General features: G+C 42.9%; 1 protein-coding gene across 1 annotated transcript in view; it reads right to left on the reverse strand.

The window, feature by feature from the left end:
• Positions 1–11,754: 11,754 nt before the first annotated feature.
• The window catches only part of LOC121480158 (histone-arginine methyltransferase CARM1-like), a 243,266-nt gene continuing 228,662 nt past the window's right edge, over positions 11,755–26,358 (reverse strand). Inside the window, exons 11-13 of the mRNA XM_041736492.1 lie at positions 25,950–26,087; positions 17,695–17,784; positions 11,755–12,379 (exon numbers count right to left, since the gene is read on the reverse strand). Coding sequence (XP_041592426.1) covers positions 12,370–12,379; positions 17,695–17,784; positions 25,950–26,087 — 238 coding nt within the window. The 3' untranslated portion in view covers positions 11,755–12,369. The remainder of the gene's footprint in view (positions 12,380–17,694; positions 17,785–25,949; positions 26,088–26,358) is intronic.

Genomic DNA, 26,358 nt, shown 5'->3' on the forward strand with positions numbered 1-26,358 from the left:
TTAACACTGTCAAGGGGTGCCTGGGTGGCTCAGTGGTTGAGCGTCGGCCTTTGGTTCAGGCCATGATTCTGGGGTCCTGGCTCCCACAGGAAGCCTGCTTCTCCTTCTGCCTGTGTCTCTGCCTTTCCATGTCTTCTACGAATAGATAAAAATCTTTTTAAAAAAATCACCATCGGAGAAGGACAATCATTATATGGTTTCACTCATACGGGGAATATAAAAAATAGTGAAAGGGATTAAAGGGGAAAGGAGAGAAAATGAGTGGGAAATATCAGTGAGGGTGACAGCACATGAGAGACTCCTAACTCTGGGAAACGAACAAGGGGTGGTGGAAGGGGAGGTGGGCGGGGGGTGGGGGTGACTGGGTGACGGGCATTGATGGGGGCACTTGATGGGATGAGCACTGGGTGTTATCCTATATGTTGGCAAATTGAACTCCAATAAAAAATATACATGTAAAAATAAATTTAAAAAATCACTGTCAAAAAATTCTTGACAATGAAGGAACGAGTTTTCCAACCCTGGGTTTCTATAGGCCAGAGATGGATGGTCCTGGGTAGGAACTGCTGTAAAAAAGCCTTCAGAGGAGTGAGCCGCTTTGCTCCTCCCCATCTGCCTGGCCTCCAATGTCTCAGAGACTCAAGGTGAGGGCATCGGCTTCTCCTCTCACCTTCCATCCTCTCCCTCCAGCCACCCTGCCACTCCTCTCACAGTCTGAGGCCCCTCCTCTGAGCTCCCACCATAAGCATCCTACTGTTCCCCAAGTCCCAAGCAGAACCTGTGATCTTCCCCCTTGTCCCTTCCAATCCATGAGCAAGGACTCCAAGGCATTTCGTGGGCACCTCGCTCTCAAAGAACATCCCTGCTGAGTTGCTGGGGGAAAAGAGAGAGGACATACTGTCAGTAGAGGGAGATGTCAGATAAGAAAAGAATCTCACAGGCCCTGTCAGTAAGATCTTAAATCCCTTTTTCTTAACTCAAAAAAAAAAAAAAAAAAAAAGATTTTTAAATTGGCTAGTTTTTGAGCTCTGAAAAAATTAATGTTGTTTTATAACTTCTAACTGTATTTTCTGTAGTTGGGCTGGTTCTTTCTGTTAATCGGCCTTATGCAAGTGGAAGTAAGCATTTGGGTTTAACATCTACAATATTCACGATCACAGACATTTAGTTCTGCTTTCTCCCTGCCACCCGCTGTGCAGAGTTCATCCCACAAAGCCCAACTGGCGGTGCTCAGTCCAGGCCATACACAACCTGAGAGGCTCTGAGGAGGAAGACACATGCCACAGGCCAGAGCCCCAGGTTTAGAAAGATTGTCTCCATGGTAATGGGTGCCTCTGCCTCTCTTTGTCACCAGGTGATCCCCTAGAGAAGCACAGGGATCCAGGCCAGCAAGTGTGTGTGGTCAAGCCCAAGTCTTGGCTGCATTTTACCCCCATCCTAGTATTTCTTGGTTATTCTGCTCAATTATAGTTTATATGATATCACCATATACAATTTATCCTTGGGAACTATCCTTGGGAACTACATTCTTTTGGGAAAAAAAGGCAGGATGGATGGATGAGTGGGTGGATGTATGGATAGACAGAGACAGAAAGATAGACACATTCTCACCTGGGAAAAGGGCTACTGATAAATCCTATTTCCATTGATTCCACTTACAGAACCCCTCTCTTTGCTCTAATTTAACTTCTCCTTGCAATCATCCTCCTCTCCTGCCTCTTATGTCCCATCCCTGCTCCTTTCTTCATCTCTGGGCCAGGATAAGTCTTGCAGGAATCACAGACTTAGCATTATTGGAACTTTGCAGGGGGAAAAAAAAAACTCCTCAAATGTATACCAGGAATGCTAGGTCAGTCTTGATTTCATTGACAGTTTTCCTGCTCTTGTTCCATTCTCTGGTCCATCCCTGGTCTTCATTTGGAAGAGCTTACCTCCACCTTGCACTCTGCCCTGGATGGCCTCCGTCTGGTTTTCTCCAAGAAATAAGGTCAATTTTTCCCTGAGGCATTTGGGTACAACTGTGATAAGACAGATGAGAATTCTGGAAGGAGGGGAGCCTGAGGAGAGAACCGTCAGAGGTGAAAGAAGTCCTGGTGCTAGCTTCTGGTGAGAAGAGTCCCGTGCTGGGAAGTTTCTGTAGACCTGGAATAAAGTACTAATGCCTTATGCACGCATGCACACAACTGGGCTTGTCACATTTTGGCCGTACCATTAGCACTCACGCATATCCTTACGCTTACCCCCAAGGAGGGGAGAATCAATCCTCTCAACAAGTCAGCTCTCATTTGCTCATCAGGACAAGGGCTTTATATAGGAGGAGTTCATGTGAAAGCAAAGCCTACTGTGTCAGTTCAGCCATGGAGCCTCATCAGGCTCCCAACTAAGAAAATCATTCAGCGACATCTATTGATTACCTGCTGTATGCAAGGGAATTGGATAAGCAAATGCAGTGGGGGTGGAGAGCAGAAACACAAAGATGTGTTCGAGCCAGTTCCCTAAGACTCTTTGCGGAAAGTACCACAAAGCAAATACTTCTTCAGAATCACCAGATGTGCTGAATCATGACTTTGCTTGGCATTCATCGCCGTGACACGATTCAGGCGGATTTCTTCCACAGTGTGTATGGACGTCACTGCATTTCAGCCTCTGAGACTAAATACACCTATGAGCACCAACTCCCCAGGAAATGCAGTTCTCGTCAACTATGCCCATCACTGAGTCATCAACAGCGAGGAAAATGTTTATTCCCAAACCACTGGAAGAGGGGGCAGGTTGGACAGGGAGCAGGTAAGTGTTTTTCCAGGAAAGAGGGGAAGAAGCAGCCAAATGCAGGGGATGGGCGTCAGGCAACAGTCTCCAAGAATGTGGCCATGAGAGAGGCTAGGCAGAGAAGCCTAAATGCACTAGGTGTTTTCTTCTGGCTCACCTTCAGTGTCGATATTTTAATCCAAAGCTATGGATTGCCAATGTGAGAAGTGAAGGAACAAACAGCCTGTTCTGACCATTGAACAGCCCTCAGTCTCGAGCACGTGGGTACAGGGCCTCAGCCTGGCTTGACCCTCCTCCCACGGAGCATCCCTCTGGAACTGGCAATGTTTTCATTCTTGCCTCTTGGGTTTGGCACAGGTAGTGCTTATTCTTTTTGTGCTTAGCACCGTGGCCTGTGTTTGCTATTTCCTTTTGTAAGAAACTGTTTTCCTTCCTGTGTCTAAGCTCAGGCAGTAGAATCATTCAGTTTTGTTCTCTCCTTAAAGCCACCATCACTCCTAACATATTGTGACAGTGTACATAAAAGTGCTTTATAAACAGGAAAGCAGCGCACAAATGTTAATTGATGTGATTATAAGTAACTGTTCTAAGTATCTCAAGTTGAGTTCCAATCACAATTCCTGTTATCAGGTCAAATATGACATCAAATTGCCCTCCTTGCTTCTGTGATGACTGAGCCATCCAGGCACGATGCTATTATGACAGCTGGGAATCATTTGAAAATGAGCTTCATTTCACTTGGCATATCAAATGATAATTTTAAAAACTGGGTTCTATTTTTTTTTCCCGAGCATCAGAATTGGTTCACATTCAAGAGGCACATGCCCCTGGCTAGGAGAGGGGCTCAGACACACAGCTGGCAGCGAGACGTCAAACTGGGAATGGGGGACCTGATTTACACAGTAAATCCCGGTGGAGGCATTAGGAGGATGGTCAGCCAGAATGGAGGCATTTGCAATTCGAGGCCAATTTTGACAGGGGACAGGTGGTGATCTTGGCAGCTGATGGACTGCAGAGAGAGCCAGCCAAGGACCCCTGTGGGTGTGCTGGCAGGAGGGCAGAGCCTTCCCAGAAGCGCTGGGAGGGATGGGGTTATGGCAAGCAAACACATCAGTGATGACTAGGTTCCGTGACAGTCCCTGGGAACTTGTGGGAGAATGCTTAGGCACGAATGTCACATTTCCTATTTTTGTTCTCCTGGGAACCTTCCCCTTCTTCACGGGTTCACCCCATTCAACAGATGCTCCCAGACATATGAGAACTCAATTTAGACTCCATTTACCATGCCTACTACCTAATAAAAAAACTTTCCTAAAAATATTTAGCATGAATTCGGTAGCTGTTAGGTGAAGCTGCAAAAATCCACTTCTTTCTGTGTTGCCAAACTTCTGGCTCAGTAGACGCAGAAGAGTACGTAGGGTGGAATAGTATTTGAGCCAGAAGATGGAGAGAGGAAAGGATGCTGGTGTGTCTGCACGTGTGTGTGGAAGAAGGACGAGAAACTGAGAACATTGGTTGACTTTGCAGATGTGGACGGGATGGGAAGGCTGGGGGACAGGAGTCGGACGGAGACCTCACTGTACATCCTTTTTACAGGGTGAGTTTTGAACCATGTAACTGTATTGACAATTCAAAAATTAAATTTTGATAATTCCCAGTCTTGTGACTGTCACCCTACTTTTAATCACTGCCGATGCAAGGCGTTTGACTTTCTTGCCATCACCACTCATCTTCTTGGTGATCATACCTTTCAGGGACCTCACAGCATTGTCATTGACTGCTGTCAAGTGCACAGCACTTCCCTGGTTTTGTGAAGACAAAATTAAATGTTTTCCTTTCTCTTTTTGTCTGTATCTCTGCAGGGCATGTGGTTTAGTCTTATTTTAAGTGGAGATACTGGTAGGCAGAGATGTCCACAGGATCATATGGCAGGCAGCTGTATGTCCCCACGTGTGGGGCTAGGATTCAGGAAAAGACTTCAGCCCATACATCGTCTGTAAAGACCAAGATGGGGCTCCAGTCTGACCAAAGTTGGAGGATGTGAGGTTATGCACATGGTCAAAGCAGATCTGGGTACAGGGAACCAGCTCTCACCCCATTTTTCTGCTGTTCTGCACATTCAAACTCCTGGGGAGAGCTGTCTAGATCTACTTTCTCCACTTTGTCATAATTATTTTTGCTCTTTTTTCTGCAGTGGCTCTAATCAACATCCATTTTATTTGTTCCAATGGCCAAGTCTCTGATTCCATCATATTTGACCTGACGGCCATATATGACACAAACTGTTCCTCCCTCCTCCTTGAAGCAAGGTATTCTAATGTTCCATGTCACTGCCCCCCTCCAATCTTACTGGGCCAACTGCTCAGTCTCTCTTTTCTTGATGACCCTTTCTTCTAATTTTACATTTTAGAGTTTCCTACTCTTGGTTTTCTTCTCCTTTCTACACTACCTTCTAAGGGACCACACCTGGACCTGTGCTTTAATTACCACCTGTATGCTCCATTGTCCAACCCCCATCTCCTCCTGAGTCCACATGCATACATCTAACCGTCTGTCAGATAACTCCACTTCAGCATCAGGTGGCCATCTCCAACCCCCCAAACTCACAGAACTCTTGATTTTCCCTCTCCATCTACTCTTCTCTATCTTAGTAATAGCAACCAGTTGCTCAGATCAAACACCTGGGAGTTGATCTTGATTCTTCTTTTTCTCTCCCAACCCCACCCATCAATCGACCAGTGAGTTCTGTTTCTCTCATCTCCAAAAGTGATCCTGGATCCCATCCCTGTCAGCCTACCCCAACACCCCATCCCTCATTGTTTTATTGCACCAGGATATTCCTGTTTCTTCTATTCTTGCCCACATACAGTCTGCTTCTCAAAAGCAACCAGTAGATGGGATAGATTTCAGTCCTACCAACATCAGCTTCGAACTCTTAAATTGCTGTTAAATCTCTGCCTGAATTCTTTTGTTTAAATCTTGGGTTGGCTCCCTCTGCCCCATTTCAGAGCCCAGCATTCTGGTGAGGTTCCTCTGAGGGCTACTGCCGCAGCAGCAACCTCCAGGACCCTCCATCCCCCATCCCCCGGTATTCTATTCTTCACACACTCTGCACATTCCAAAATTTTATGTTTGTTTATATGTTTACTATATGTATCCCTCCCATTATTATGTGAAAGGGAAACTTTGCCCATCTTGTTTATTTATGTATCCTCAGAGCCTGGAATGACGCTGTATTAGAGAGGCTTAATAATCCCACTATAAGACATATTCCCAGAGCTGAGTGGTTAAAACAAAGGTTTGTTTTTTTGCTCAAACTACACGTATAACATAGGTTAACAGGGGAGTTCTATTATATGAATAGACATATATGAATGTCTGAGATATTCAGACATCGGGCTGAAAGCAGCTTTACTGTGCAGTGACGCTGTCACCTCAGCAAGACTTCCACAGTTAGGAAGGAGGAGGAGAACCTCATGCCATCTTTTAAATACTTCCACCCGGAGGGGGACTGCCTCATTTCTGCTCACACCGAATGGACCATACCAAGTCACATGGCCATGCCTAACTTCAAGGGGCCTAGGAAATATGGTCCTCTTATGTGCCTGGAAGAAGAAAACCTGAAATAGTGATGGTGGCATTTACATCCCCACACAAGCAAACCTAGTGTGCCTGATTCTAAAGAACACAGTGCCTCCATGTTTGAAAGAATATGGCCCTAGAATTTTTTGTTTTGATGAACCTAGTCTTCTACTCTGATTTCTAGGTATTTCTTAATACCTGGGAAATGGTGTGATCAGCCTCTGGTGCTTCTGAGGTACGACTGCTTTTCTTGTGTTCCCCAAATAATTTGTATCCTGGTAAGTTAGATAGGTGGGATGTCCATATATTATTTTACTTATTCCATTATTATAACAATGGTGAGTTACATTTTTAATGGAGACAATATATGTGAAATATCAAACTAATTTGTTATTTATATTTATTATTATCTCTGTCTTAAGTCTCATCCTTTAATTCATCTTTAATGACTTGGGGCAGGAGAGGGTGAATAAGTGAAGGGATGAGCACATGAACGAGGTATTTTCTTTAGCAAGACCGTATGTTTAAAAGGATGCTTTGAACACAGAGAGGATTTTTCTAAATTCCTTTCATATATGAGGGACCCAGCCAAGAGTCCCTCCTGTACAGTAGACAGGATGCTATCCATATTGGAGAGCTTGGTCTGGAGATTGCTGCCTAAAGGTGGAAGATAAGATTATGAAGCAGGAGAAGGAACAGCCACCCCCTTCTGCTCCAAGGAAGTATGGGTTGCTAAGGGGAGAAAGTCCTGAAGATGGGGGTGGGGTTTTCCTTCTTATAACCTAAAGCGCAGCAGCTTTAGATAGTATGTAAATGTGAGACTAAGAAAAACCAATAGGAATCCATTTCCTATGATAATACAATACTAGCTACCTGTAATGACGCAGGCGCTGTATTATGTGTGTCATATTCAATCATTTCTTTCAGCCCTCACAAAGAACCCTCTCGCTGTTACTTCAACAGATAAGGAAGGTGAAGCTAGAGAAGGCATGTGACTGGCCCAAGTCTATCTAAGAAGTGACAAGCAGGATTTCAGCCCAGGTACCTCTAACTAAAGAGCCCACACCGTTAGCCCCTGTGCTACGATGATAATTTCAGTCATAGTCAATCTAGAGTTGAGTTGATTTGCCTCCTCAGAGTTTCTTCTTCCAAGAATTCTTCCTCCATATACTGCCACCAAAGAGATCCATCGATTATGCTGCTCCTCCACTTAAAAACATGAAGAATAGGCTCCTCATTGTTTGTAGGATAGAGTCCAAAGCCATCATGGCATACATTTAGGAAAGGAGCTGCTGAATGGAATATGGGATGAACACTTGTACGGGGAGCAATTACCCTCCTCACTGCCTGATTTCTTCTCCCATGCTGTTAGATAAGCTCATTCATTCAACAAGCCTTTGCAAAAGAGCATGCCTTAAAATGGTGTCTATCTTCCCCCATGGATGGATATTCAGTTGCAACAAGGTACTATATATAAGCACAACTCTATGGCCAGGGTGTGTGATAAGTGCAATCTCACCGGGTCCTATGCTCAGAAGTGTTTGGGGTTTAATGCCCTGTGGTCATCATCTTGAAATACATAATACTTTTATCTTTTTTTAAAATAAATTTTATTTATTCATTCATTCATGAGAGACACACACAGAGAGAGAGGCAGAGACACAGGCAAAGGGAGAAACAGGCTCCATGCAGGGAGCCCGACATGGGACTTGATCCTAGGTCTCCAGGATCATGCCCTGGCCTGAAGGCAGCGCTAAACCGCTGAGCCACCGGGGCTGCCCATAATACTTTTATCTTTGAATTTGTGTTTTGTAAGTGAAATATGATGGGGAGGCGCCCCCACCTGCTTCTCTGTTGTCCCTCTGGGAGGAGTTCTCATTCACCCACGAAACTCCAGGCCAGTCCCTGCTCCTGCCTCTGATTACCACAGAATCACCCCCATGTGGGTGTGGCCCAGGATCTATTGTTACACTCCACCTTGCATGTGCACAAGTATGGTCAAGGTCAGGCACCCATCCTGCTGCTTCTTGGGGTGGGGCAGGACAATGCAAGTCCCTGCTTTGGGCCGATGTGATCACAGTAAATTCAGTGGGCAAATCCATGGTCGCCTTCTCACCCACTCCCAATCCTGGGAAGTTGCGATCTCTTGGGGGTCACCTATCCACTGAAAGTTAGAGTAGTAGGCCCAGGAAAGGAGAGCTTCACTGATATACCCAGACCAGTGTCCGCATCTTCTTTTGCACAGGGTGGTACAGATTATGCAGTCTGCTCTCTTCTGAATCTCTGATGGGTTTCTTCAAGTATAGAGGAAATGTCAAGTCATAATAAAAATATGACATTAATGTTACCTCCAAGGGTGCTGAGTGCAAGACACTAACAATTTAATAAATTCGGGCTTTTGCATTGACCTATGTTAATGTGTGATTTTATGCTATTTTGCATGGCAAGGGAAGCTTCTCAGAATTCATTTGATTGTTAGATCAATGTGAAAATGCATTATCTGCCTGCCTTGAGCATGGCCAACTGTTGACCTCTTCAATTAAGTAGACTTGAGAAAGAAAATTCAATTACAATGAGCAAACATTTCTGGAACACTTTCTATGTGCAAGGCCCTGGACCAAACCTTGTGGGGAATAGGCAGATTTGTGAGATTTGTTCCTAGTTTGGGAGTGCTTGCAAGCAAGAGGGGAGGTAGAGATACATGCCTAGGTAACAACAATGGTGTAACATGCCCCTTTCCTTATCAAAGCAGGGGAAATGGAATTTGTCAAGCTGGAGTGTTGTTGGGCAGTACGTCATAGCAAGAGATGCCAGTTGCTTGTTTTATGTCCAACTCCCTTTTTTGGGAATAGAATTCTACTTTCCCTTTGGAAAGATGAGTCTATCTCTAGCTCAGGGATAAATCTCTATTGGCTGATCTCTGTGGCAATGTCTCCTGTTGGTGACTGGTTTGGAGATGGCCATGTGACTCACTTCTGGCCAGTCAAGCCTAAAGGGTTGCTTTTGGGAAGACTTTCATAGTAAAGGTTAAGGGCACAGACTTTGGGCTGCCTGGTTGATAATCCTGCTCTACCATCCACAAGCTCCATGTTGTCAGGAGAGTTACTTAACCTTTCTGCCTCCATTTCTTCATCTGTTAAATGGGGTTAGTAAGAGTATGTAGCTAATAATACAGAGCTAATAGGGTTGTGGTGAGGATAAAGATTAGTTAATATTTGCAAAGCCCATAGAAAGTATCTGGTGGTACATAGTATTATGTAAGTGTAAACTGTCATCATTATTTTGAGACAAGATGCCAGAGATGATAGTCTTTGTGTCTGGGTGTGACTCCTGTAACTTCCACTGTGGCTTTGTGCCCATAAGGGAGGCTGGCCCAGGATGGAGGAAGGTGGAGGAAAAGAGAACAAGAGCCTCAGTCCTTGATAAAGTCACTAAGGTACTGTCACCAATCCTGGGATCCGTTCTACCTTTGGACTTCTTGTTATGAGATGTGACATTTATTGTACAGGGCATTTTCATTCAAGGTGTCCTGTTACTGGCATCAAGGGTGGCTTCCTGGGATCTGTCCTGGGCCTCCTCAGGTGATGACAGATCCTGCAGTTGTGCAGGCTGGGGGTTATCTCAGAGCAGCTCCTGACACCAGTTCCTTCCAACCGTTGTAACTCCGCGTCCGGCCTTATCTTAATTATGATGGGATGGCTTCCTGAAAGACCAAGGTTTCCAAGATTTCCCGAAATCCATGTTCTACACTTGATATTCACAGCAGACATGCCTTGAGGTCACTTTCAAATTTGCAGACACTATGGCAGTGTAATTTCCCCACAAAACACAATAAATTGATAATTAAACAATCCCCTTAATAATTCTATAGATTGAGGGATCCCTGGGTGGCGCAGCGGTTTGGCACCTGCCTTTGGCCCAGGGCGCGATCCTGGAGACTCGGGATCGAATCCCACGTCAGGCTCCTGGTGCATGGAGCCTGCTTCTCCCTCTGCCTATGTCTCTGCCTCTCTCTCTCTCTCACTGTGTGCCTATCATAAATAAATAAAATAAAATTTAAAAAAATATTAAAAAAAATAATTCTATAGATTGAAGGACAGGAATAAGTAGTAAGCTTACTAAATTTTTCCACTAAAATAGAGTCTACCCTACATTACATCATTTCTTAAAAAAGCAACACTAAGAATGTACTTACATTTCCAGAAATAAGGTGAAGAGGATGAAAAACATTTGTAAGGAATAAATCAGGAGAGTTATTGATTACATGGAGATGTGTTCTCTAAATGGTTAAAAAAAGACACCCACACCCACAGTTTATATATATATGTGTGTGTATATATATATATATATGTGTGTGTGTGTGTGTGTGTGTGTGTGTGTAACATATACCCATATCAAATTTGTGCTTCAGCAAAATTACAAATTCATAAATATTACATATCTTTGGGATCATTCAAAGATTTGGAAATACTATCAATTTTTTGGCACCCTTAAAAGTCACAGTTTTTATCTCTTGTGTTCACTCCCAGAGACTGATAACGTCTTCCTAGAGTTTGGGTTGAGAAGGATAGTGAGGGCCTGTCTGGTAGGGTGGGGAAGAGCTTTGGCATTGGTTAGGAATATCTGCCCTGGGTGTGGGTGGAGCTTCTAGAGGCAGCAATATCATGCTTCTGCAATGCAGGGTTTCCCAGTTCCTGCCTATTTTGCTTGAAAGGCGCTCAGAAGGTTGTCTAAAGCCTGATTTCATAATTACAAAGACTCTTACCTTCGGGATCAAGTTATGTGTTTAAGCAATATACATTTATTCAGCACCTTTGATGCATGAGGTGTACCCTTAGGCATTGTTAGACATTAAAGTGAATCGGACTTCCTCCAACCCACAAAGATCTTTGTTAATAGAAGAGGAGGATGTGTGTGCGTGTTTCGGGTACAAGGTAATATAGAGCTGCAAGAAGGGGTTAGACTAAGGGAGGGACAGGAGATGTGTCAAAGGTGGGAAAGCATCTTTGAGTGAGCCTGGAGGACGGCAGAAGGCGTGCGGGTGAGGGTCCACTGGAAGGGATGCCCCGTAGTGATGTAGGAAGGATGCTGGGCTGGACAGAAGGGCAAGGCTGTTTCAAACGGAGTGGCCAGAGTGAGCCAAAGCCGCAGAGGGGAAAGGTCCCAGCTGTGGGTGAGGATACATCCTTGTGGTTTACTATAGTTTCTCCCCCCAACCCCCTTCTGCCATCAGCCAGTGGCCGTGGGCTTCATTAACTTGTCCTGCTGATGTGACATCTATTTTTATGAGTCATCTGGGCCAGGGGAAACCTGCTCTTTGCAAAGATCATCTTTCATCACCATTGACATGTGACATATAACAAACGCCTTAAAGTAAAAGAGAGGCCTCGTTGGTATCTCGCACTGTACATTTTTATTGTCAACCTAAAAGAACTGACAAAGGTTCCAGCTTTATTTCCTTAACTACATAAAGAGTCATCAAATATTGCCAATGAAGAACGTTCCTGACATCATATTGTTCCATTACATGAATAAGGCAAAAATTCTTTAACACATCGCTCAGCTAGAAACTAGTGTTGATTGGTGAAAATGCCTGTGAAAACAGCTTACAATTGTAAATAGAAGCTCACTCCTAGCATGCCCTTGTGTTGTGTCATACATATGCATACATATAAACGTGAGGTAGGGTTTTGTTAAGTTTCCTTTGTAAATACTTCGAAAGCAACACTGTTGGGTTTACTAAAATCATAATAAAGAGAAACCACAAATTGAGAAGAACTTGTTCTTGAGCCACATGCAGGAAGCTGTGAAGAGCCAGTCTAAGCAGCACCAAGAAATAGACTTGCCAATAAACTTAGGATGCGTATTTCAAGTTAGGAAAAAAAAAAAAAGAGTTTAAATCAACCTAATCATCCTCATAAAAATTAGAGTGCATGTTTCGAACATGAAATATGAACTTGGACGTTGAGGGACTTCTCGGGCCTTCATTTTACTTATTGATTGGCTTGGGGCTATCTTCTAAGCAAACCTAAAACAGAGAAGGTGATTTCTATGATACTGAGGAAGTAAGTCCCACGTCGATCCAAAGCCATGGGCAGGCTAGTTTTGTGCTTTCCGCCTTCCCCCTCCCTCCCCGTCCCCTCCCCTGTTCCCCTTCCCACTCCCATGCCCTTCCTGGAGTTTTTATGGGCAGCCTTGGATCTATATTTACCCACTATATTTAGTAAGTTTGATTATGCATAGCCTAAATTCAGATCTCAGATGATGATCCAGATTTTTGTTCACTGAAAGAACTTTTTCTTTCTTTACTTTTTCTTTTCTTTTCTTTCTTTTTCTATTTTTTAAAATAGGTTTACAGCAAAGACTAAGCACCGACTTCTCACTCTTCTTGCTATCTGGGAGGCTTGTTTTACCTCAGCCGTTGGCCCTCACTGGGCTTTTGTAGAAGGCTCTGCTTGCACATCTGCCCATGACAGTTGTTTCCTGACATTTAAGTTGCCACTCAGTTGCCACCTCTTTGGAGAAGCCTCCCAGACTACTCAATGTAAACAACACCCACATCCAATCCCTGGTCTTGCCATTCTCTAGTACTTTTTGACCCTCTGTTTTCTGCTATCTCTTTATGCAGTTTGGGTTTGGTGGTTTTGGTTTTTTTTTGTAATTTTTCATGTAATTGAGAAAAAAATTTACATACAGTAAAATTCACCCCTTTTATTGTAGTTCTGCAGTTTTGACAAATGCATACAGACATGTCTTGCCACCACTACAATTCAAGATACAGAAAGTTCCATTGCCTTAAAGTGTTGCCACATCTCTACATAGCTAACCCTTTCTCAAGTCCAACTCAGAGCTATTCTTTGTATCTGCAGTGTTGCCTTTTCCAGAATATTATATAAGTGGAATTATACATTATGTAGACTTTTGAGCCTGGTTTCTTTCACTTTCTTTAGCTTAATTTATTTGAGTCTCATCTGTATTATCATATGTATCAGTATTTCTTTCCTTTTTATTACTGAAAATCCTGTCATTGTATGGATGGATCATAGTTTGTTTATTCATTCTCCATTTGGAAGACATTCTGTTTCCAGTTTGGGTGATTATAAGTAAAACTCCCTTAAACATTCAAATATAGTTTCATTTTACTTGTGTAAATGCCCAGGAGTGAGATTGCTGGGTCGTCTGGCAAGTGCCATTTTAACAACGTAAGAAATGAGTTATGTTCAAAAGTGTCTGTACCATTTTGTATTCCTCCCAACAATGAATGAGAACTCTGATAGCCTCACATCCTCACCAGCACTTGGTATTGTACGAATTTTTGTTTTAAGCCATTCTCATAGATGTGTACCAGTATGTCATTAAGGTTTTAATTTTTATTTCCCTGTTGACTAATGAGGCTGAACACTTTTTTGTGTGCTTAACTGCTATTATATCTTCGTTGGTGGAAGGTCTGTTCAAATATTTTGCCCTTAACAAAATCATTTTCTTATTATTGGGATTTTTTGAAAGTATTATATCATATATTCTTTTTATATTCTGGATGCTATTTTTTTTTCAGAAATGTGATTTCCTAATATGTTCACCCAGTTTGTAACTCATCTCTTCATTCCCATCATAGGTCCTTCAAAGATAAGTTTTTAATTTTGATAAATGGCAATTTATCATTTTTCTCTTTTTAGGAATTACGTCATATCTAGGAAATTTTTGTCTAACCCAAAGATCACAAAGATTTTCTTCTACATTTTATTCTCAAAGTTTTATATTTTTAGGTTTTATGTTTCAATCCACAGCTCCCTTTTGAGTTAATTTTTATAGATAGTGTGAGCTATGGGTGGAAGGTCACTATTTTTATTGCGTTTAGATATCCAATCATTCCAGTACCACTTCTGAAAGACTGTCACGTCTCCATTTAATTATCTTTGCAACTCTGTCGAAAATCAATGGACTGTAAATGTGTTAGTCCGTTTCTGACTTCTTTCCCGTTCCATCCATCTGCATGGCATCCTTTCTTCACTACCTCACTGCCCTGGTTACTGCAGGTTTATCCAGAGTGTTGAGGTCAGGTGGATATTACTCTATTTATGTTTTTCAGGAAACTTACCACTAGCTGAAATGATCTTATTTATTTCATTGCTTTTTTGATGTCTGTCTGGATACCTATCAATTCACAAGACTTTCTAGAATCACGAGAGCAGAAAGTGTGTACTACTCTCATTCCCTGTTATATACCTTAGCACTGAGAAGAGCTCCTGGCACGGGATGGTTAGATAAGAAATTGATTGAAAAAAAAAAGGCAAGAAGGGAAGCAATATTTAAGTTGGGCAAACTGAAGGAATTAATGTCTGGGTGGGGAGAAGGATCAAACTGTTTTGTGAGACACTGTGAATGGGATAGAGCCTGCGCTCTTCGCAGCAGCATAGGAGAATAAATGCTCTTTGGGCCATAGCAGTTTGATTGCAAACTCAGTTCTCCGGAGCCATTCAGGAGCCCCCTGGGGCCACATTCATTCACCCATTCATCAAATGTCACACTGTTACAAATGGCAGCAGGCAAGAACTTGTGCTCAAGGGATGAGGGGTTGCAGACAAATAAACCAATGACTGAGACACAGTCATCCAAGTGCCCTAAAAGTGGTGTCTTCACAGAGCTCTGAGTGATGTGACAGGGACACCCTAAGCCACCCTTGGCCTTGGAAGGCTTCTTTGAAGTGGGCATATCTGCTTAAGGTCTCAAGTTTCCGTTGGAAACCTTGAGGCCCAGTTTCCCCTGTAAAGGGACTTTGCCACCAAGTGCCACAGGGTTCTCCAGCTACTCCTGGGTTTGGGGTACCAGTGGTGGGTGTTACGGATTAACTCTGGTCTAGGTCTCCTCATCAATGCTCTCTTGGCATCCCCTACTCTTCCTATACATCACTCATTGCAGTTATGATGACAGAACTAAGCATGCAGTTAGCTACTTAAGACCCACTCCCCTCCCACAACAATTTGAGCTTCATGACGGTCTGCCCTGGTCGCTGCTGCATTTCTACAACCCAGCCAGATCCAGGCACACACTCTGTGGGACCCGTATGATGGACTGGCCTCACAGTCCTTGGGGATTCTTCTGGGTTACCAGAAAGCTTTCCCTTGCCGATGAAGTCATTTTGTCCCTTTGCTCATTTTTAGCAACATCTGCTAGCCCTGCTTTTATTTTCAAATTATCTTAAAAGAATGAATAATCAAAATGAAGGTCTCTCCACCCTGCATAAGGAAAAACAGAAACCTGTGCATTACATTTAATGGTAGATATTCATGTTTTGAGTAATTAACTTGTTGATCTTGAGATGTTTTTAGCACACCACATTAGATGTTTTTAGGTGGTATCAGTGATCAGCCAAAAGCTGAAAATGAAGCTTTTGTTTTTCTGTGTAAGTCTATTGTGCTCTAAAAATAGGTAGAATAAAAAGCAGGCAGACAGAAAGTTATTTAGCTTGGTAGTAAATTACCAATAATTCCTCTGGATGATATCACTTATTTTAGTTCTCCCCAACACACACACACACACACACACACACACACACACACACTCACACACCTGTGCTGCTTCTTAATGCTTATTAGGAGATTGGAGTTGATGGGGGGGGGGGTGGACAAAAGAAGGGTGTTACAGCTGAACACTTAACTGAGCATCTACCACATGCTAGGTGCTCTTCAAAGACTTGGGTCATTTAGCACACACTTCAGTGAGGACACTGAGGCCTATACATTAGGAAAGGGTTGGTGAAAAAAAAATCAAGATCTGGAATTCCCAGGGGAGTCATATTTTTAAGCACCCTTATCTACTGAATGAATTCAATATGTCAGTCAGTCTTGGTGCTGAGTGAGAGAAGGGAAAAGGAAAGGCATCCACTGCCCTCACACCCCCACTCAAGAGTCTGTCCGTTTTGACAGTGCTATGGCCACCTTGAGTGTCACTCGACCTGGACTTGCCCTCACTTTGACCATAACCATTGTGTAGCAGCAAGACTCAAGAGTTACTAGTTTACATGGTTCTTGCACTGAAAAGGTAGGTTTTTGAAATCCTACAAAAATTCATTTTTATTCCCAAATCCAAATGATTCTGTCTGGAATGAACATTGTCTATTTACTCACTGAGAGAGTAGGAATACAGAGATCAGTAAGAAAAGGGAGAAAGACAGGAAACTAGCTATTAAACACCAATTATGACAACTGTTAAGTACTTGGACCTGGTATGGACATTATTGTGTTGCTCATCCCATTTCACAGATGAGAAGACTGAGGCCTAAGCAGGTTGAATTGTCCTACTGAAGAGTCAATCAGCATGTTGAGGCCACAATCTGTGCCCTTGACTTTACATGACAGGATTGCATAGGGGGATGGATGGGGGAACTCCCCTCTTCCTTCAGAATTAAAGATGGCATCCATATCCCTAAATGGCAATAGGTCTTAAATGTGTGACAATTACTATGTGTAACAGCTTGCATACAACATAAACAATGGCAGCCTTGTCTGTGTTTTTCCTCCTATGCTTCAAGGTGACAATTGTATTTTCTCATCTCTGCCAAAGAACTCCTGGTTTGGTTTCCTGTGTTTTTTCTTCTCTTTATGCTTTTCAGTACTATAGAGACATGATGCTTTGAATAAAGCTTTGAGAGACATTATAATATGAGAGAAGATCCTTTTTTTAAATAAGGAAGTCAAGAATGAGTGTCCAGTGGCTTTAATTGTGGGGTTGACTTCCCGTGTGGATTTTTAGCAGGCCCATATTGACTAGGTATAAAGATGGAGAGTTTTTCCAGAAACATCTGTCATGTCCCTCTCACTGTGGCAAGTTCTTTGTATCAGACAAAATCTGCATGACTTCTAAGGAGAGGTATGTCCTGACTTACATGATTTCAAAAAATGTCTCAAAAACATACTTTCAATGGACTTCACGTTTTAGATATATTGGAATAACTGCGATGTAAAATCATCTGTTAGTGAGAGAATGTCAGAGGAGTCCAGATTTCAACTTCACATTTTGTAGATGAGAAAACCAAGTGTCAGAAGAAAGTGACTTTGCCCGAGATCACATAGTCATTATAGCTCATTTGGAACGAGAGTTCACTTTGTAGGACTCTCCAGTGTTGGTTGGTTCAGGATCAGATTATTACATACTGAATTCCAATTAATGGAACAGAAAACAGTCAACTCTGTCTCAAGATCCAAGTCTCCTGGGAGAGGAAGAGTAGATGCTTTTTTTTTTCCTTATAGGAATGATGGAATTATTCTGAACCTCTTTACGTGGTCATATGGTCAGTTGAGATTTTATATACATAGGTGTGAAATGGATGAAAGCACTTCTTACCTAAAGAAAGGATTCTTTAAATCGAGGATGTTCCCAGATCTGAAGCCCGTCTGGTTTACCAGCGCCACAATCTGAATGTCATAGCTCTGTCTGTATGGCAGAAAACACGAAAGAAAAGAAAAGAAAAAAAAAGAAAAGAAAAGAGAAAAGAAAAGAAAGAAGAAAGAAAGAAAAAAAGAAAGAAAGAGAGAGAAAAAAAGAAGAGAAAGAAAGAAGGAGGAGGAGGAGGAGAAGAAGAAGGAGGAGAAAGAAAAGAAACAAAAATAAAAAAACCCATCATTTGACAAGGCAGGTTACCTTTTCATAAACACTGAGGGCACCCTCTACACATACCTACCTACTTCATGAGGGTTTTGAGAGTGCATGGTTGGCATCTTGCATATGTCTGTGTGTGTTTATCTAGATGCTACTAATATATTTGTTAGAAGAGTCTGAGAGTTAAAATCTCTTGATCTAAAAAATTACAAAATAATGATATTTCTGGTTTTACCAACAGCAATGACAGAAATGGCTTCAACTAATAGATGCACTTTATGGGTTACCCATTGAGCTACCAAAGCAATAGTTGTGTAAAGACTGGATAAGATAAAATCTCAAACTGACATCAAACAGTTAACAAATGTGATTGATTTTAAGAGGCCTCAGATGAAGACTCATGTAATTCCAGTGAGAACTGGCTAAGAACAGCTAATAGGATGTTACCTTTGATGACTAATTTGAAGGGACTATGTTTATGGGATTTTTATTAGTCACATGTATTCAACAATAAATGTTATTTCTTCAGATTATAAAGTCTTACATATTCACTGTAGAACTGAAAAATAAAGAAAAACAGAAATTAAATAAAATAATCCATAACATCACTGGACAAAGAATCTTCTAGCTAACACTATAGAGTATTTTCCTACCAGGTATTTTTCCTCCTATCATTTTTATAAATGTCAATTTTTAATAAAATTATCTAAAATATTCTTTCATATCTCCTAATCCGGTTTAATGTGAGCATTTATCCTAGAATTATTTTTTTAAAAATGTATTTGGGAGAGAGAGCATGAATGGTGGGAGGGGCAGTGCGAAAGGGAGAAGCAGACTCCTCCCTGAACAGAGAGCCTGATGTGGGGTCCATCCTAGGACCCTGAGATTATGACCTCACTCTTAACTGACTGAGCCACCCAGGCACCCCTATCCTATACTTCTTGACAGTACATGTTTCAGTAGCATTATATGGATATAGCACAATGTATTTAATAATTCCCCACTGTCACTTATTTATATTTTTATAAACATAAACATGTCCCAATATATTATTACTTACAGCAAAAAAAAATCTAATTTTACAATAGAAATTCTGCTGCAAAGGACCTTCTTGTAATACATTTTTATGTCTTATCAGTAATTATTTCCTTAGAATAAGTTCTTTGAAAAAAAAAAAAAGAATAAGTTCTTCGTGTTAGACTCATCAGGCTATAGTACACAGACACTTACGGTTGCCAACACCTACGGCTAAAACATCTTCCAGGAAATGGACTGAATTACTTCCTCACCCACCACGTATAAAAGCGTTAATTTCATTATACATCTTCTGATCCTTAATATTTTACAAGTTTGGGGTTAACATATTACTGATTATTTTAATTTCCATTTCCTTGATTGTTTGGCTTCTGTTTCAAATTCCAGAAATTACTTCCCACCCTGTCATTACCAATAGTGACCTTGGAAGGCCTTAAGTATAATGTCAGATCCTGGGAAACCCATAGCTCCAGTTGTGGATTTTATTGGGGTCAAAGTAAGAGGGAAAGATGGGCATACATAAAAATAAAAAAAAAATCAGCAATGTCCTTTGATTCTGTTTCAACTCATATAATTGACTCTGAACTACTTTTTGCAAAATGTTTCTTCCGTGATACTCACATCCAGCGGCTCACTGCCTTTGTGATCTTTTAAGGTAGATGCTGGGAGAGTGAGACATGGAGACCACGAGCTCCTTAGGAGAGGCAGCCTCTGCTGGAGGCTGAGAAAGGCTGAGAAATCAGGGGTGGGGGTGGGGGACACACTTGCATATTTTTCCCAAAGGAAAGATACCCTCCTGACAGTATTTGAAGTAATTACCATAGGACTTAAAGCAGAAATAGAGGACCCCTGAGGTCTGTGCAAATATGTGCATTCGTGGAGGTGTGCAGGGCATAAGGGAGAACTGCTTGGCCCCCAGTGGGCCACAGGAACCTGCTGTGGTCATAGCAGGTTCCTTCTCAGAACGCTAGATAAGACAACACTGTCACTTTATACTGACTTTTCTCAACCCACTCCTCTTCTTTACCCATCAGCAGAGGCCTATCTTCCCTAAGGGACAGCAAAAAGAGCTTCTTGTCATGTCATGTTATGTCATGGCTCAGCTTGGTGAGTGAAAGCTGAGCTTTGTTCTCAAAGCTTTTCTGTGCTGGGGGTGAGGGGGGGCATGCATGGGGAGGATGGTTAGGCTGGCTAATTTGATCGTGATTCACCTAACCAAGAGAGAATGTGCCCTTCCCTAAGACTGCAGAAAAATCATGCACTCTTCTATCCCAGGAGCAGTGTCATTCTCGTGTCATGATACCCAGGAGGCCAACTGCAAACTCAATGTGCAACATTTATAAAGCAATCAATAATGGACAATCTTTCAAGACTGTCCATACAGGATCCTTAGTAACTATTAATTCTTTTGAACCAGTTATGTGGAAATGTGTATTTAAAAAAAAAAAACTAGTTCTTTGCCAGACTTAGTCATTTAAAGTCTACAGAGATGGAGCAAGTGACATAAGTGGGGACATACTTTAGTTCAAGGATTGAGTGTGAAATCATTGCTTCATATATACCAATATTTCTTTTGTAATCAAGCAGAGATTGGAAACTTGAGAACAACAAATGCAGGACGTGTTTTTCTAGAGACTGTGGTAATTCTTGATAATTTCATCTTGGTAGAACACAAAAGCTATAGTAGAAGGAGAGGCTTAGTGTTGACCATCAAGAAAGAGATAGAGAAGCAGAAGTGGCAGGAAGCTTGGGGAGAAACTGGCCCAAGTCACCGAGGGGTTAGTGATAGGTGAAGGAAAGAGCAAGAACTTCAGTGGCATGGACCTCAGACCAGTGTTCTTCAGTGGGGTTTGACTGAACATGCCCCAGGGAGGATGAAGGATGATACACTGGGGTATAGAAGAAAATACTAAACTCTGATTTTTAATTTCTTCAGGCCTAGAAAGTGAATATAATTGTTCACCTAACACATACTGAACACTAGTGAATCTGTGAGGTGAATATTGGATTCTAATTAGCAGCTAAGAGTTAAGGTATGTGGAAGGGTGCCTGGGTGGCTCATTCGGTTAAGCATCTGCCTTTGGGTCAGGTCATGATCTCAGGAGGTCCTAGGATCAAGCGTCACATTGGGCTCCCTGCTCAGCATGGAGTCTGCTTCTCCTGCTCTCTTTGTGTGTGCTCTCTCTCAAATAAATAAATAAAATCTTTAAAAATAAGAGTTAAGGTATGTGTTATGCTCACCCACTTCTTGAGGGTTTGCTAAGCTGGGATGGTTCAGTAAGAGTCTATGTTGTACAACATGATTGAGTAAAACCCACCGTGTGATGGACACAAGGGCCAGAGCTGAGTAACACTGAGTAACAAAGAAATGTCACGTAAAGCTGTGCCAGCAAATACTATTACTTCTCTGCACCTAATCAGGCCCAAAAGCTTCCCCCTATAGTTCCTGAACTATAGATATTTGCCCAAGTAAATGCAGCTGCCTGAACATATAGATATTTGGCCCAAGTAAAGTGGAGGGTGAGATGAAGCAGTTTCGTGATGACCATTAGGAGCAGTACTTGGAGCTTCCAAAGCTTTTCGCACTTTGGTCAGCATTTCTTCTAGTTTCATAAAACAAAGCTCATTAAAGTCTCTGTAAGCCAAATTCCCTGGCAAACCTGAGTACAGCAGACCCTCACAGGGATCCAAAAGTTTTAAGTTACGTTCCAAAAAATTTTGGCCCAGGGTAAGTGGCTGAGCTAGACCCAAAATCAGCCTATGTGTATTTGTTTTTTTTCCTCCATTCATTCTTTTTATTTCTATTTTTGTATTTTATAAAATACACACTACATAAATTTCTATGTGTATATATATATATACACAGAGACATGCCTATGCATGTGTGTGTCTATAGTATATAAATGTATATACATACATATGTATGTATATATCTCTATATCGAGCTCTTCATCTTATGCTTTCTATTATTACTGTAGTACATTCCCATAATTAAAAGATAAATGCTAGCATACTTGGGGGACACATACATATAATGTTTTTACTCAGAGGTGCACATGACCACAAGACTTCATGGACACCATGTCTGTGAATCAGAGGGATATAAATCTCATAAAGTGAGTCCATAAGAAAGGTGAGTTCTGTTTGATTGTCCTGAGCAGTAAAATGAATGGCACCTGCAGAATGATGGAAGACTGTGGAAAATGAAATGCTAACAATACAATCATAAACGGTCCTGGCTGGGAAGAAAAGGGCAGCCATTGTCACACCCGTGTGGCTGCACACGTTCTCCCAGGAGGCCAGAGTTTAAAAGGAATATTTGACAATAAGGAAGGAGGAGATCCTATCGAAAGGCAGGACAGACAAGTAGCATCTTACTGAGAAGAGCATCAAAAGCATGGACATTCAGGAAGTGCTGGGGTTTGCAGAAAATACCAAGAAAGATAATAATTTTCAAAGAAAAACTCTAACGAGATATAATGAGTGTAAAAAAGAGAACAAGGCAGGAATAAATGCAACTAAGATTTTCCATGGACCTGCTGTGTACTGATGACTATACTGTTCTCTCCCTTAACATCTGCCAAGGCCTGGTGACACAATTACTATCAATTCATTAGAGAAAATTCATTAACTTGCCCAAGATCACTCAAGCACCAACCAGCATGCAGAGGAGACTGGACAGAGCCAGGATATGTCAGACTCCCAAACCTGGCCTCTATCACTGCACCAGGGTTCGGTCACCTTGGGCTCCCAGGATTAAGATCTTCCCCCCTCCCGCCTCCCACCTCCTGCCCTTTCTTCCTGCTGCAAAGTACTGTGGGGCCGCAGTATCTCTGTCTTCTTTCAACTGTGCAGGATGAAATTCTTACTAAGAGAAGGACCACCAGTCATGACTTCTTCATTCAGGTGGTCATTCTACCTCCCGGCTGGATCTCTGAAATGTATGAAGTGAGGAGGGATACACCACAGAATGCGACTAAGGCCTTCTTTTTGGGAAGCGCACATAAAGACAAATAACAGCAATAGTAGCAATAGAACACTGATGCTTTAAAAAAGGGACAGAGGGCTAGAGAGCCCGGGAGTCATGGCACAGGTCTGTGAGGTGAATGGTCTGCCTCTTTCTTATCTATTAGGGAGAAGGGAGGAGAAGGGGGTAGAAAAATATGACTGATGAGGATGCAACCCAAGATGTGCTAGAAAAATTAATGAAACAATAAGAGGATTTAAATTCACTCACTTAATTATACCCTAAGGTACCTTAAAATATAAATAATTGAAGGCCAAAGAATGTTGAGCAGAAAAGGCAAGTCCAAGCTCTAGGCTGATGTTGGCTACTGCTCCTTGCTCCTTAGCAATTTTTTTTTCCTGTAGAACTGGTCATTAAATAGATGGTTTATGAGGATTTAGGAAGAAATGTGTAACTTCTAGGATGAACATGGTATAAATCAGCATTTTCTACTTTTGCTTCTGGAAGCCATCCTCAAAAAGCAGAATAGAAAGACACTGCAGGCCACAGACCTCATTTTCTGTAAAACCGAGAGAAAGATCTAATCTGCCATCTGCAACTTACGCATCAGGGCTATGAAAGCACTTGAGATTGGTTGTAAGCCACGTGGGGAAAAGCACAGAAGTGCAAAGAGAAGCAAGAGCCAGCCAGGACCGGCACACCCCAGGGCGCACTCTCCAAAATACAGGCCCTGAAGAAGAGGAGCATTTTCTGGAATAGAGAGTTTTACTCCTTGTTTGTAACATCCTGTGCAGGGATCAGGCTGCCGGAGCTCTTGGGCAGGGCTGTGCCCAGGGCGGCAGCACCCTACAACCACCTCAGGAGGTCCTGAGAAGTGCAGGGCAGCCATGCACGTTTGCAAGGAAGCACGTTGCCTCTGCAGCGGCAGCACCGGCACCCCCGAGGGGAGCGAGCTAGGGGAAGGAGGGGGAGGAGAGGGCGGAGGGGGGGAGCAGGGGGGGGAAGAGGGCTGGGGGGGCGGGAGGAGAGTGAGCTGGGGTAAGGAGGGGGAGGAGAGGGCCAGAGTGGAGGGGGGGAGGGGGGAGTGCGTGGGGAGGGGGGTAAGGAGAGCCCTGGGGAGGGGGTAAGGAGAGGGGGGGTGGTGGTGAAGGAAAGCATGTGGGGAGGAGTAAAGAGAGCACACGGGGAGGAGGTAAGGAAAGTGCACAGGAAGGGTGGGGGGAGAGCAAATGGGAGGTGAGGAAAGCCTACCGCAGGAAGGCTGCCATGTGTCTCCAGTCACAGGAGCGCCTTTCTTGTAAATTGTTTCCAGAAAAGTTCCATGAACTGGATTCATTTCCAGAGGATGAGGACGTAGAACCTCAATTTAAAAATCACTCTCAGAGAAGCTGAGGATATTAGCCGACAGACAGGAAGACTGGGGGGGGGGGTTGGATTTTGGAAGAACTCTCCAAATATTTAAACAATTGCCATTTGGAGATTGGAACAGACCTCAGAAGCAGAAGTACGGTAAGTGAGTATAATTATAAGAGGAAGTGATATATAGGATTGACAGTGAGCATAATTTTTTAATCATCAGAGATGTCTGAAGTACAAGACCTCAATAGCCAAAGACCATATGAAAAGTTACTAACCATAATAGTAAAGAAATATAAACAACCAGATGCGACTTTTAAAAATGATTTGGGGTCTATTTGATTGGCAAAGCCCATAGAGACTAGTAGCACGCGGCATAGGAAATGTGCATGGGAGTGGAAGTTGCTGCAACCACTGAGAAAAGCAGTGTTCATGAGTGTACCATACGTACAACCTTTGATCTAGCGTTTCCATTTCTAGGGTTCTCATGTAGAAATGTTCTTGCCATTGTGAAAACTTTCTGTTCAAGGATAATGAGTGCAGAGTTTTTTGCAATGGCCAGAAAAAGGGGAAACACTGAGCAACCTAAGAATCAATCAGCAATTTTTAAAAGAACATGTAGTGTATCCACCTCTGCTGCATGTTAAAATGACAAAGCAGATCTATCTGCAGATTCAGGACTCACCACTAAGTGAAAACTTAAGTTGGAGGCTGCTGGTTTAGTCCTCTTATGAACCAACACTAAGGACCCCACGACAATGTTATTTGTTAGTACATGCATGGACAACCAACCACCTGAAAGGAGCACGGGGTCACACCCGGGGGTAGGGCCATGGGTGGCTGTGTGTATGGACTCTAGACACTTTTGTAGCTTTGAATGTACATGTGAGTGTGCAAGGTTTCTGTAATGAAAGAAATCGAGACTTCAGAAATGGAGGAGTTGATTTGTGAGGTGGTGAGCTCTCTGTCACAGGAGTATTCAAACACAAGCCCAAGAGAGGGGAGAGATGGGGAGAGTGGAGAAAGTTGAGTGAGATGACCTCTGAGTACCCTTAACATCCTGAGAGTCCTTGAACCACTCTGCTATTCCTTTCTCCTGATTCACCTGGGAGAAGCTCCGAGAAGGTAAAAGAAAACGGAGCATTTTAAAAATGAGATAAATCAAAGTAATTGTTGCTGAGACCTCGTGAAATCCATTACCAGAGGGAAGCAGCCAGTCCTGCCTGACACACCGTGCACCGCCCCTGCAGTGCGTTTCCCCCTGGGGTACAGATCGATGTTACTGTACTAAATTTGGGGGTGTGTGGCTGGCTGCAAGCAAAGCCAGGAAGCTGACGTCAGATTTAAAGCACTTGATAATTTGAGCCTTTGGCAAGCGTGCCCATGAGCGGATGGATGCCCTTCCCTTGGTGGCAGCGGTCAGGTGGGGACTGCCGCACCTGAGTTAATCCCAAGTTCCCTGTCCCTGCCGCCCTGAGTGCCAGCTGGCTGGGTAGCTGAGCGCACCTGGCAAAGTCAGCCAGGCTTTTGTAAATCATGCTGTCCATTTCGAGGCCCTAGAAATGCTCCCACCTCCTGCACCCCCTTCCCGGTCACCGAGCAGAAAGCAGAGATGGTAACTCGCCTGTACTTTCCTGCTTACCGTCTGTTGGCTACAAACAGCACTCGCCCTGAGAGGGTCTCTCCTTCTTTGGCAAAGAGAGGAGTGTGAAGAAGACACCGCACCTGATACCAATGAGTCAGAGGCTCCGTTGGGGCTGTTGACAGCCAAACGGTTACCCTGTGGGGCAAGAAGAGAGTTAAAAGCCAATTATGTTCCAGGCCTGTATTTAATGGATTGGACTGGGGACTTGGGATGAGGGCTGGTTTCTAGGGTTTTTGACTCACGGAATCCTTTAAAGGTAAGGATAGCTCAATTTAACTACCATGTGCTGGGTACTGTACCAAGAGCCTTATGCAGATTATCCCACTGAGTCTCTACTACACCTCAATGAGGTTGGCCCAGAGAGGTTAAAGGACTTGCCCAATGTCACACAGAGGACAGCTGGGAG

Source organism: Vulpes lagopus, chromosome 2 (genome assembly GCF_018345385.1).
Source record: "Vulpes lagopus strain Blue_001 chromosome 2, ASM1834538v1, whole genome shotgun sequence".
Taxonomy (NCBI): domain Eukaryota; kingdom Metazoa; phylum Chordata; class Mammalia; order Carnivora; family Canidae; genus Vulpes; species Vulpes lagopus.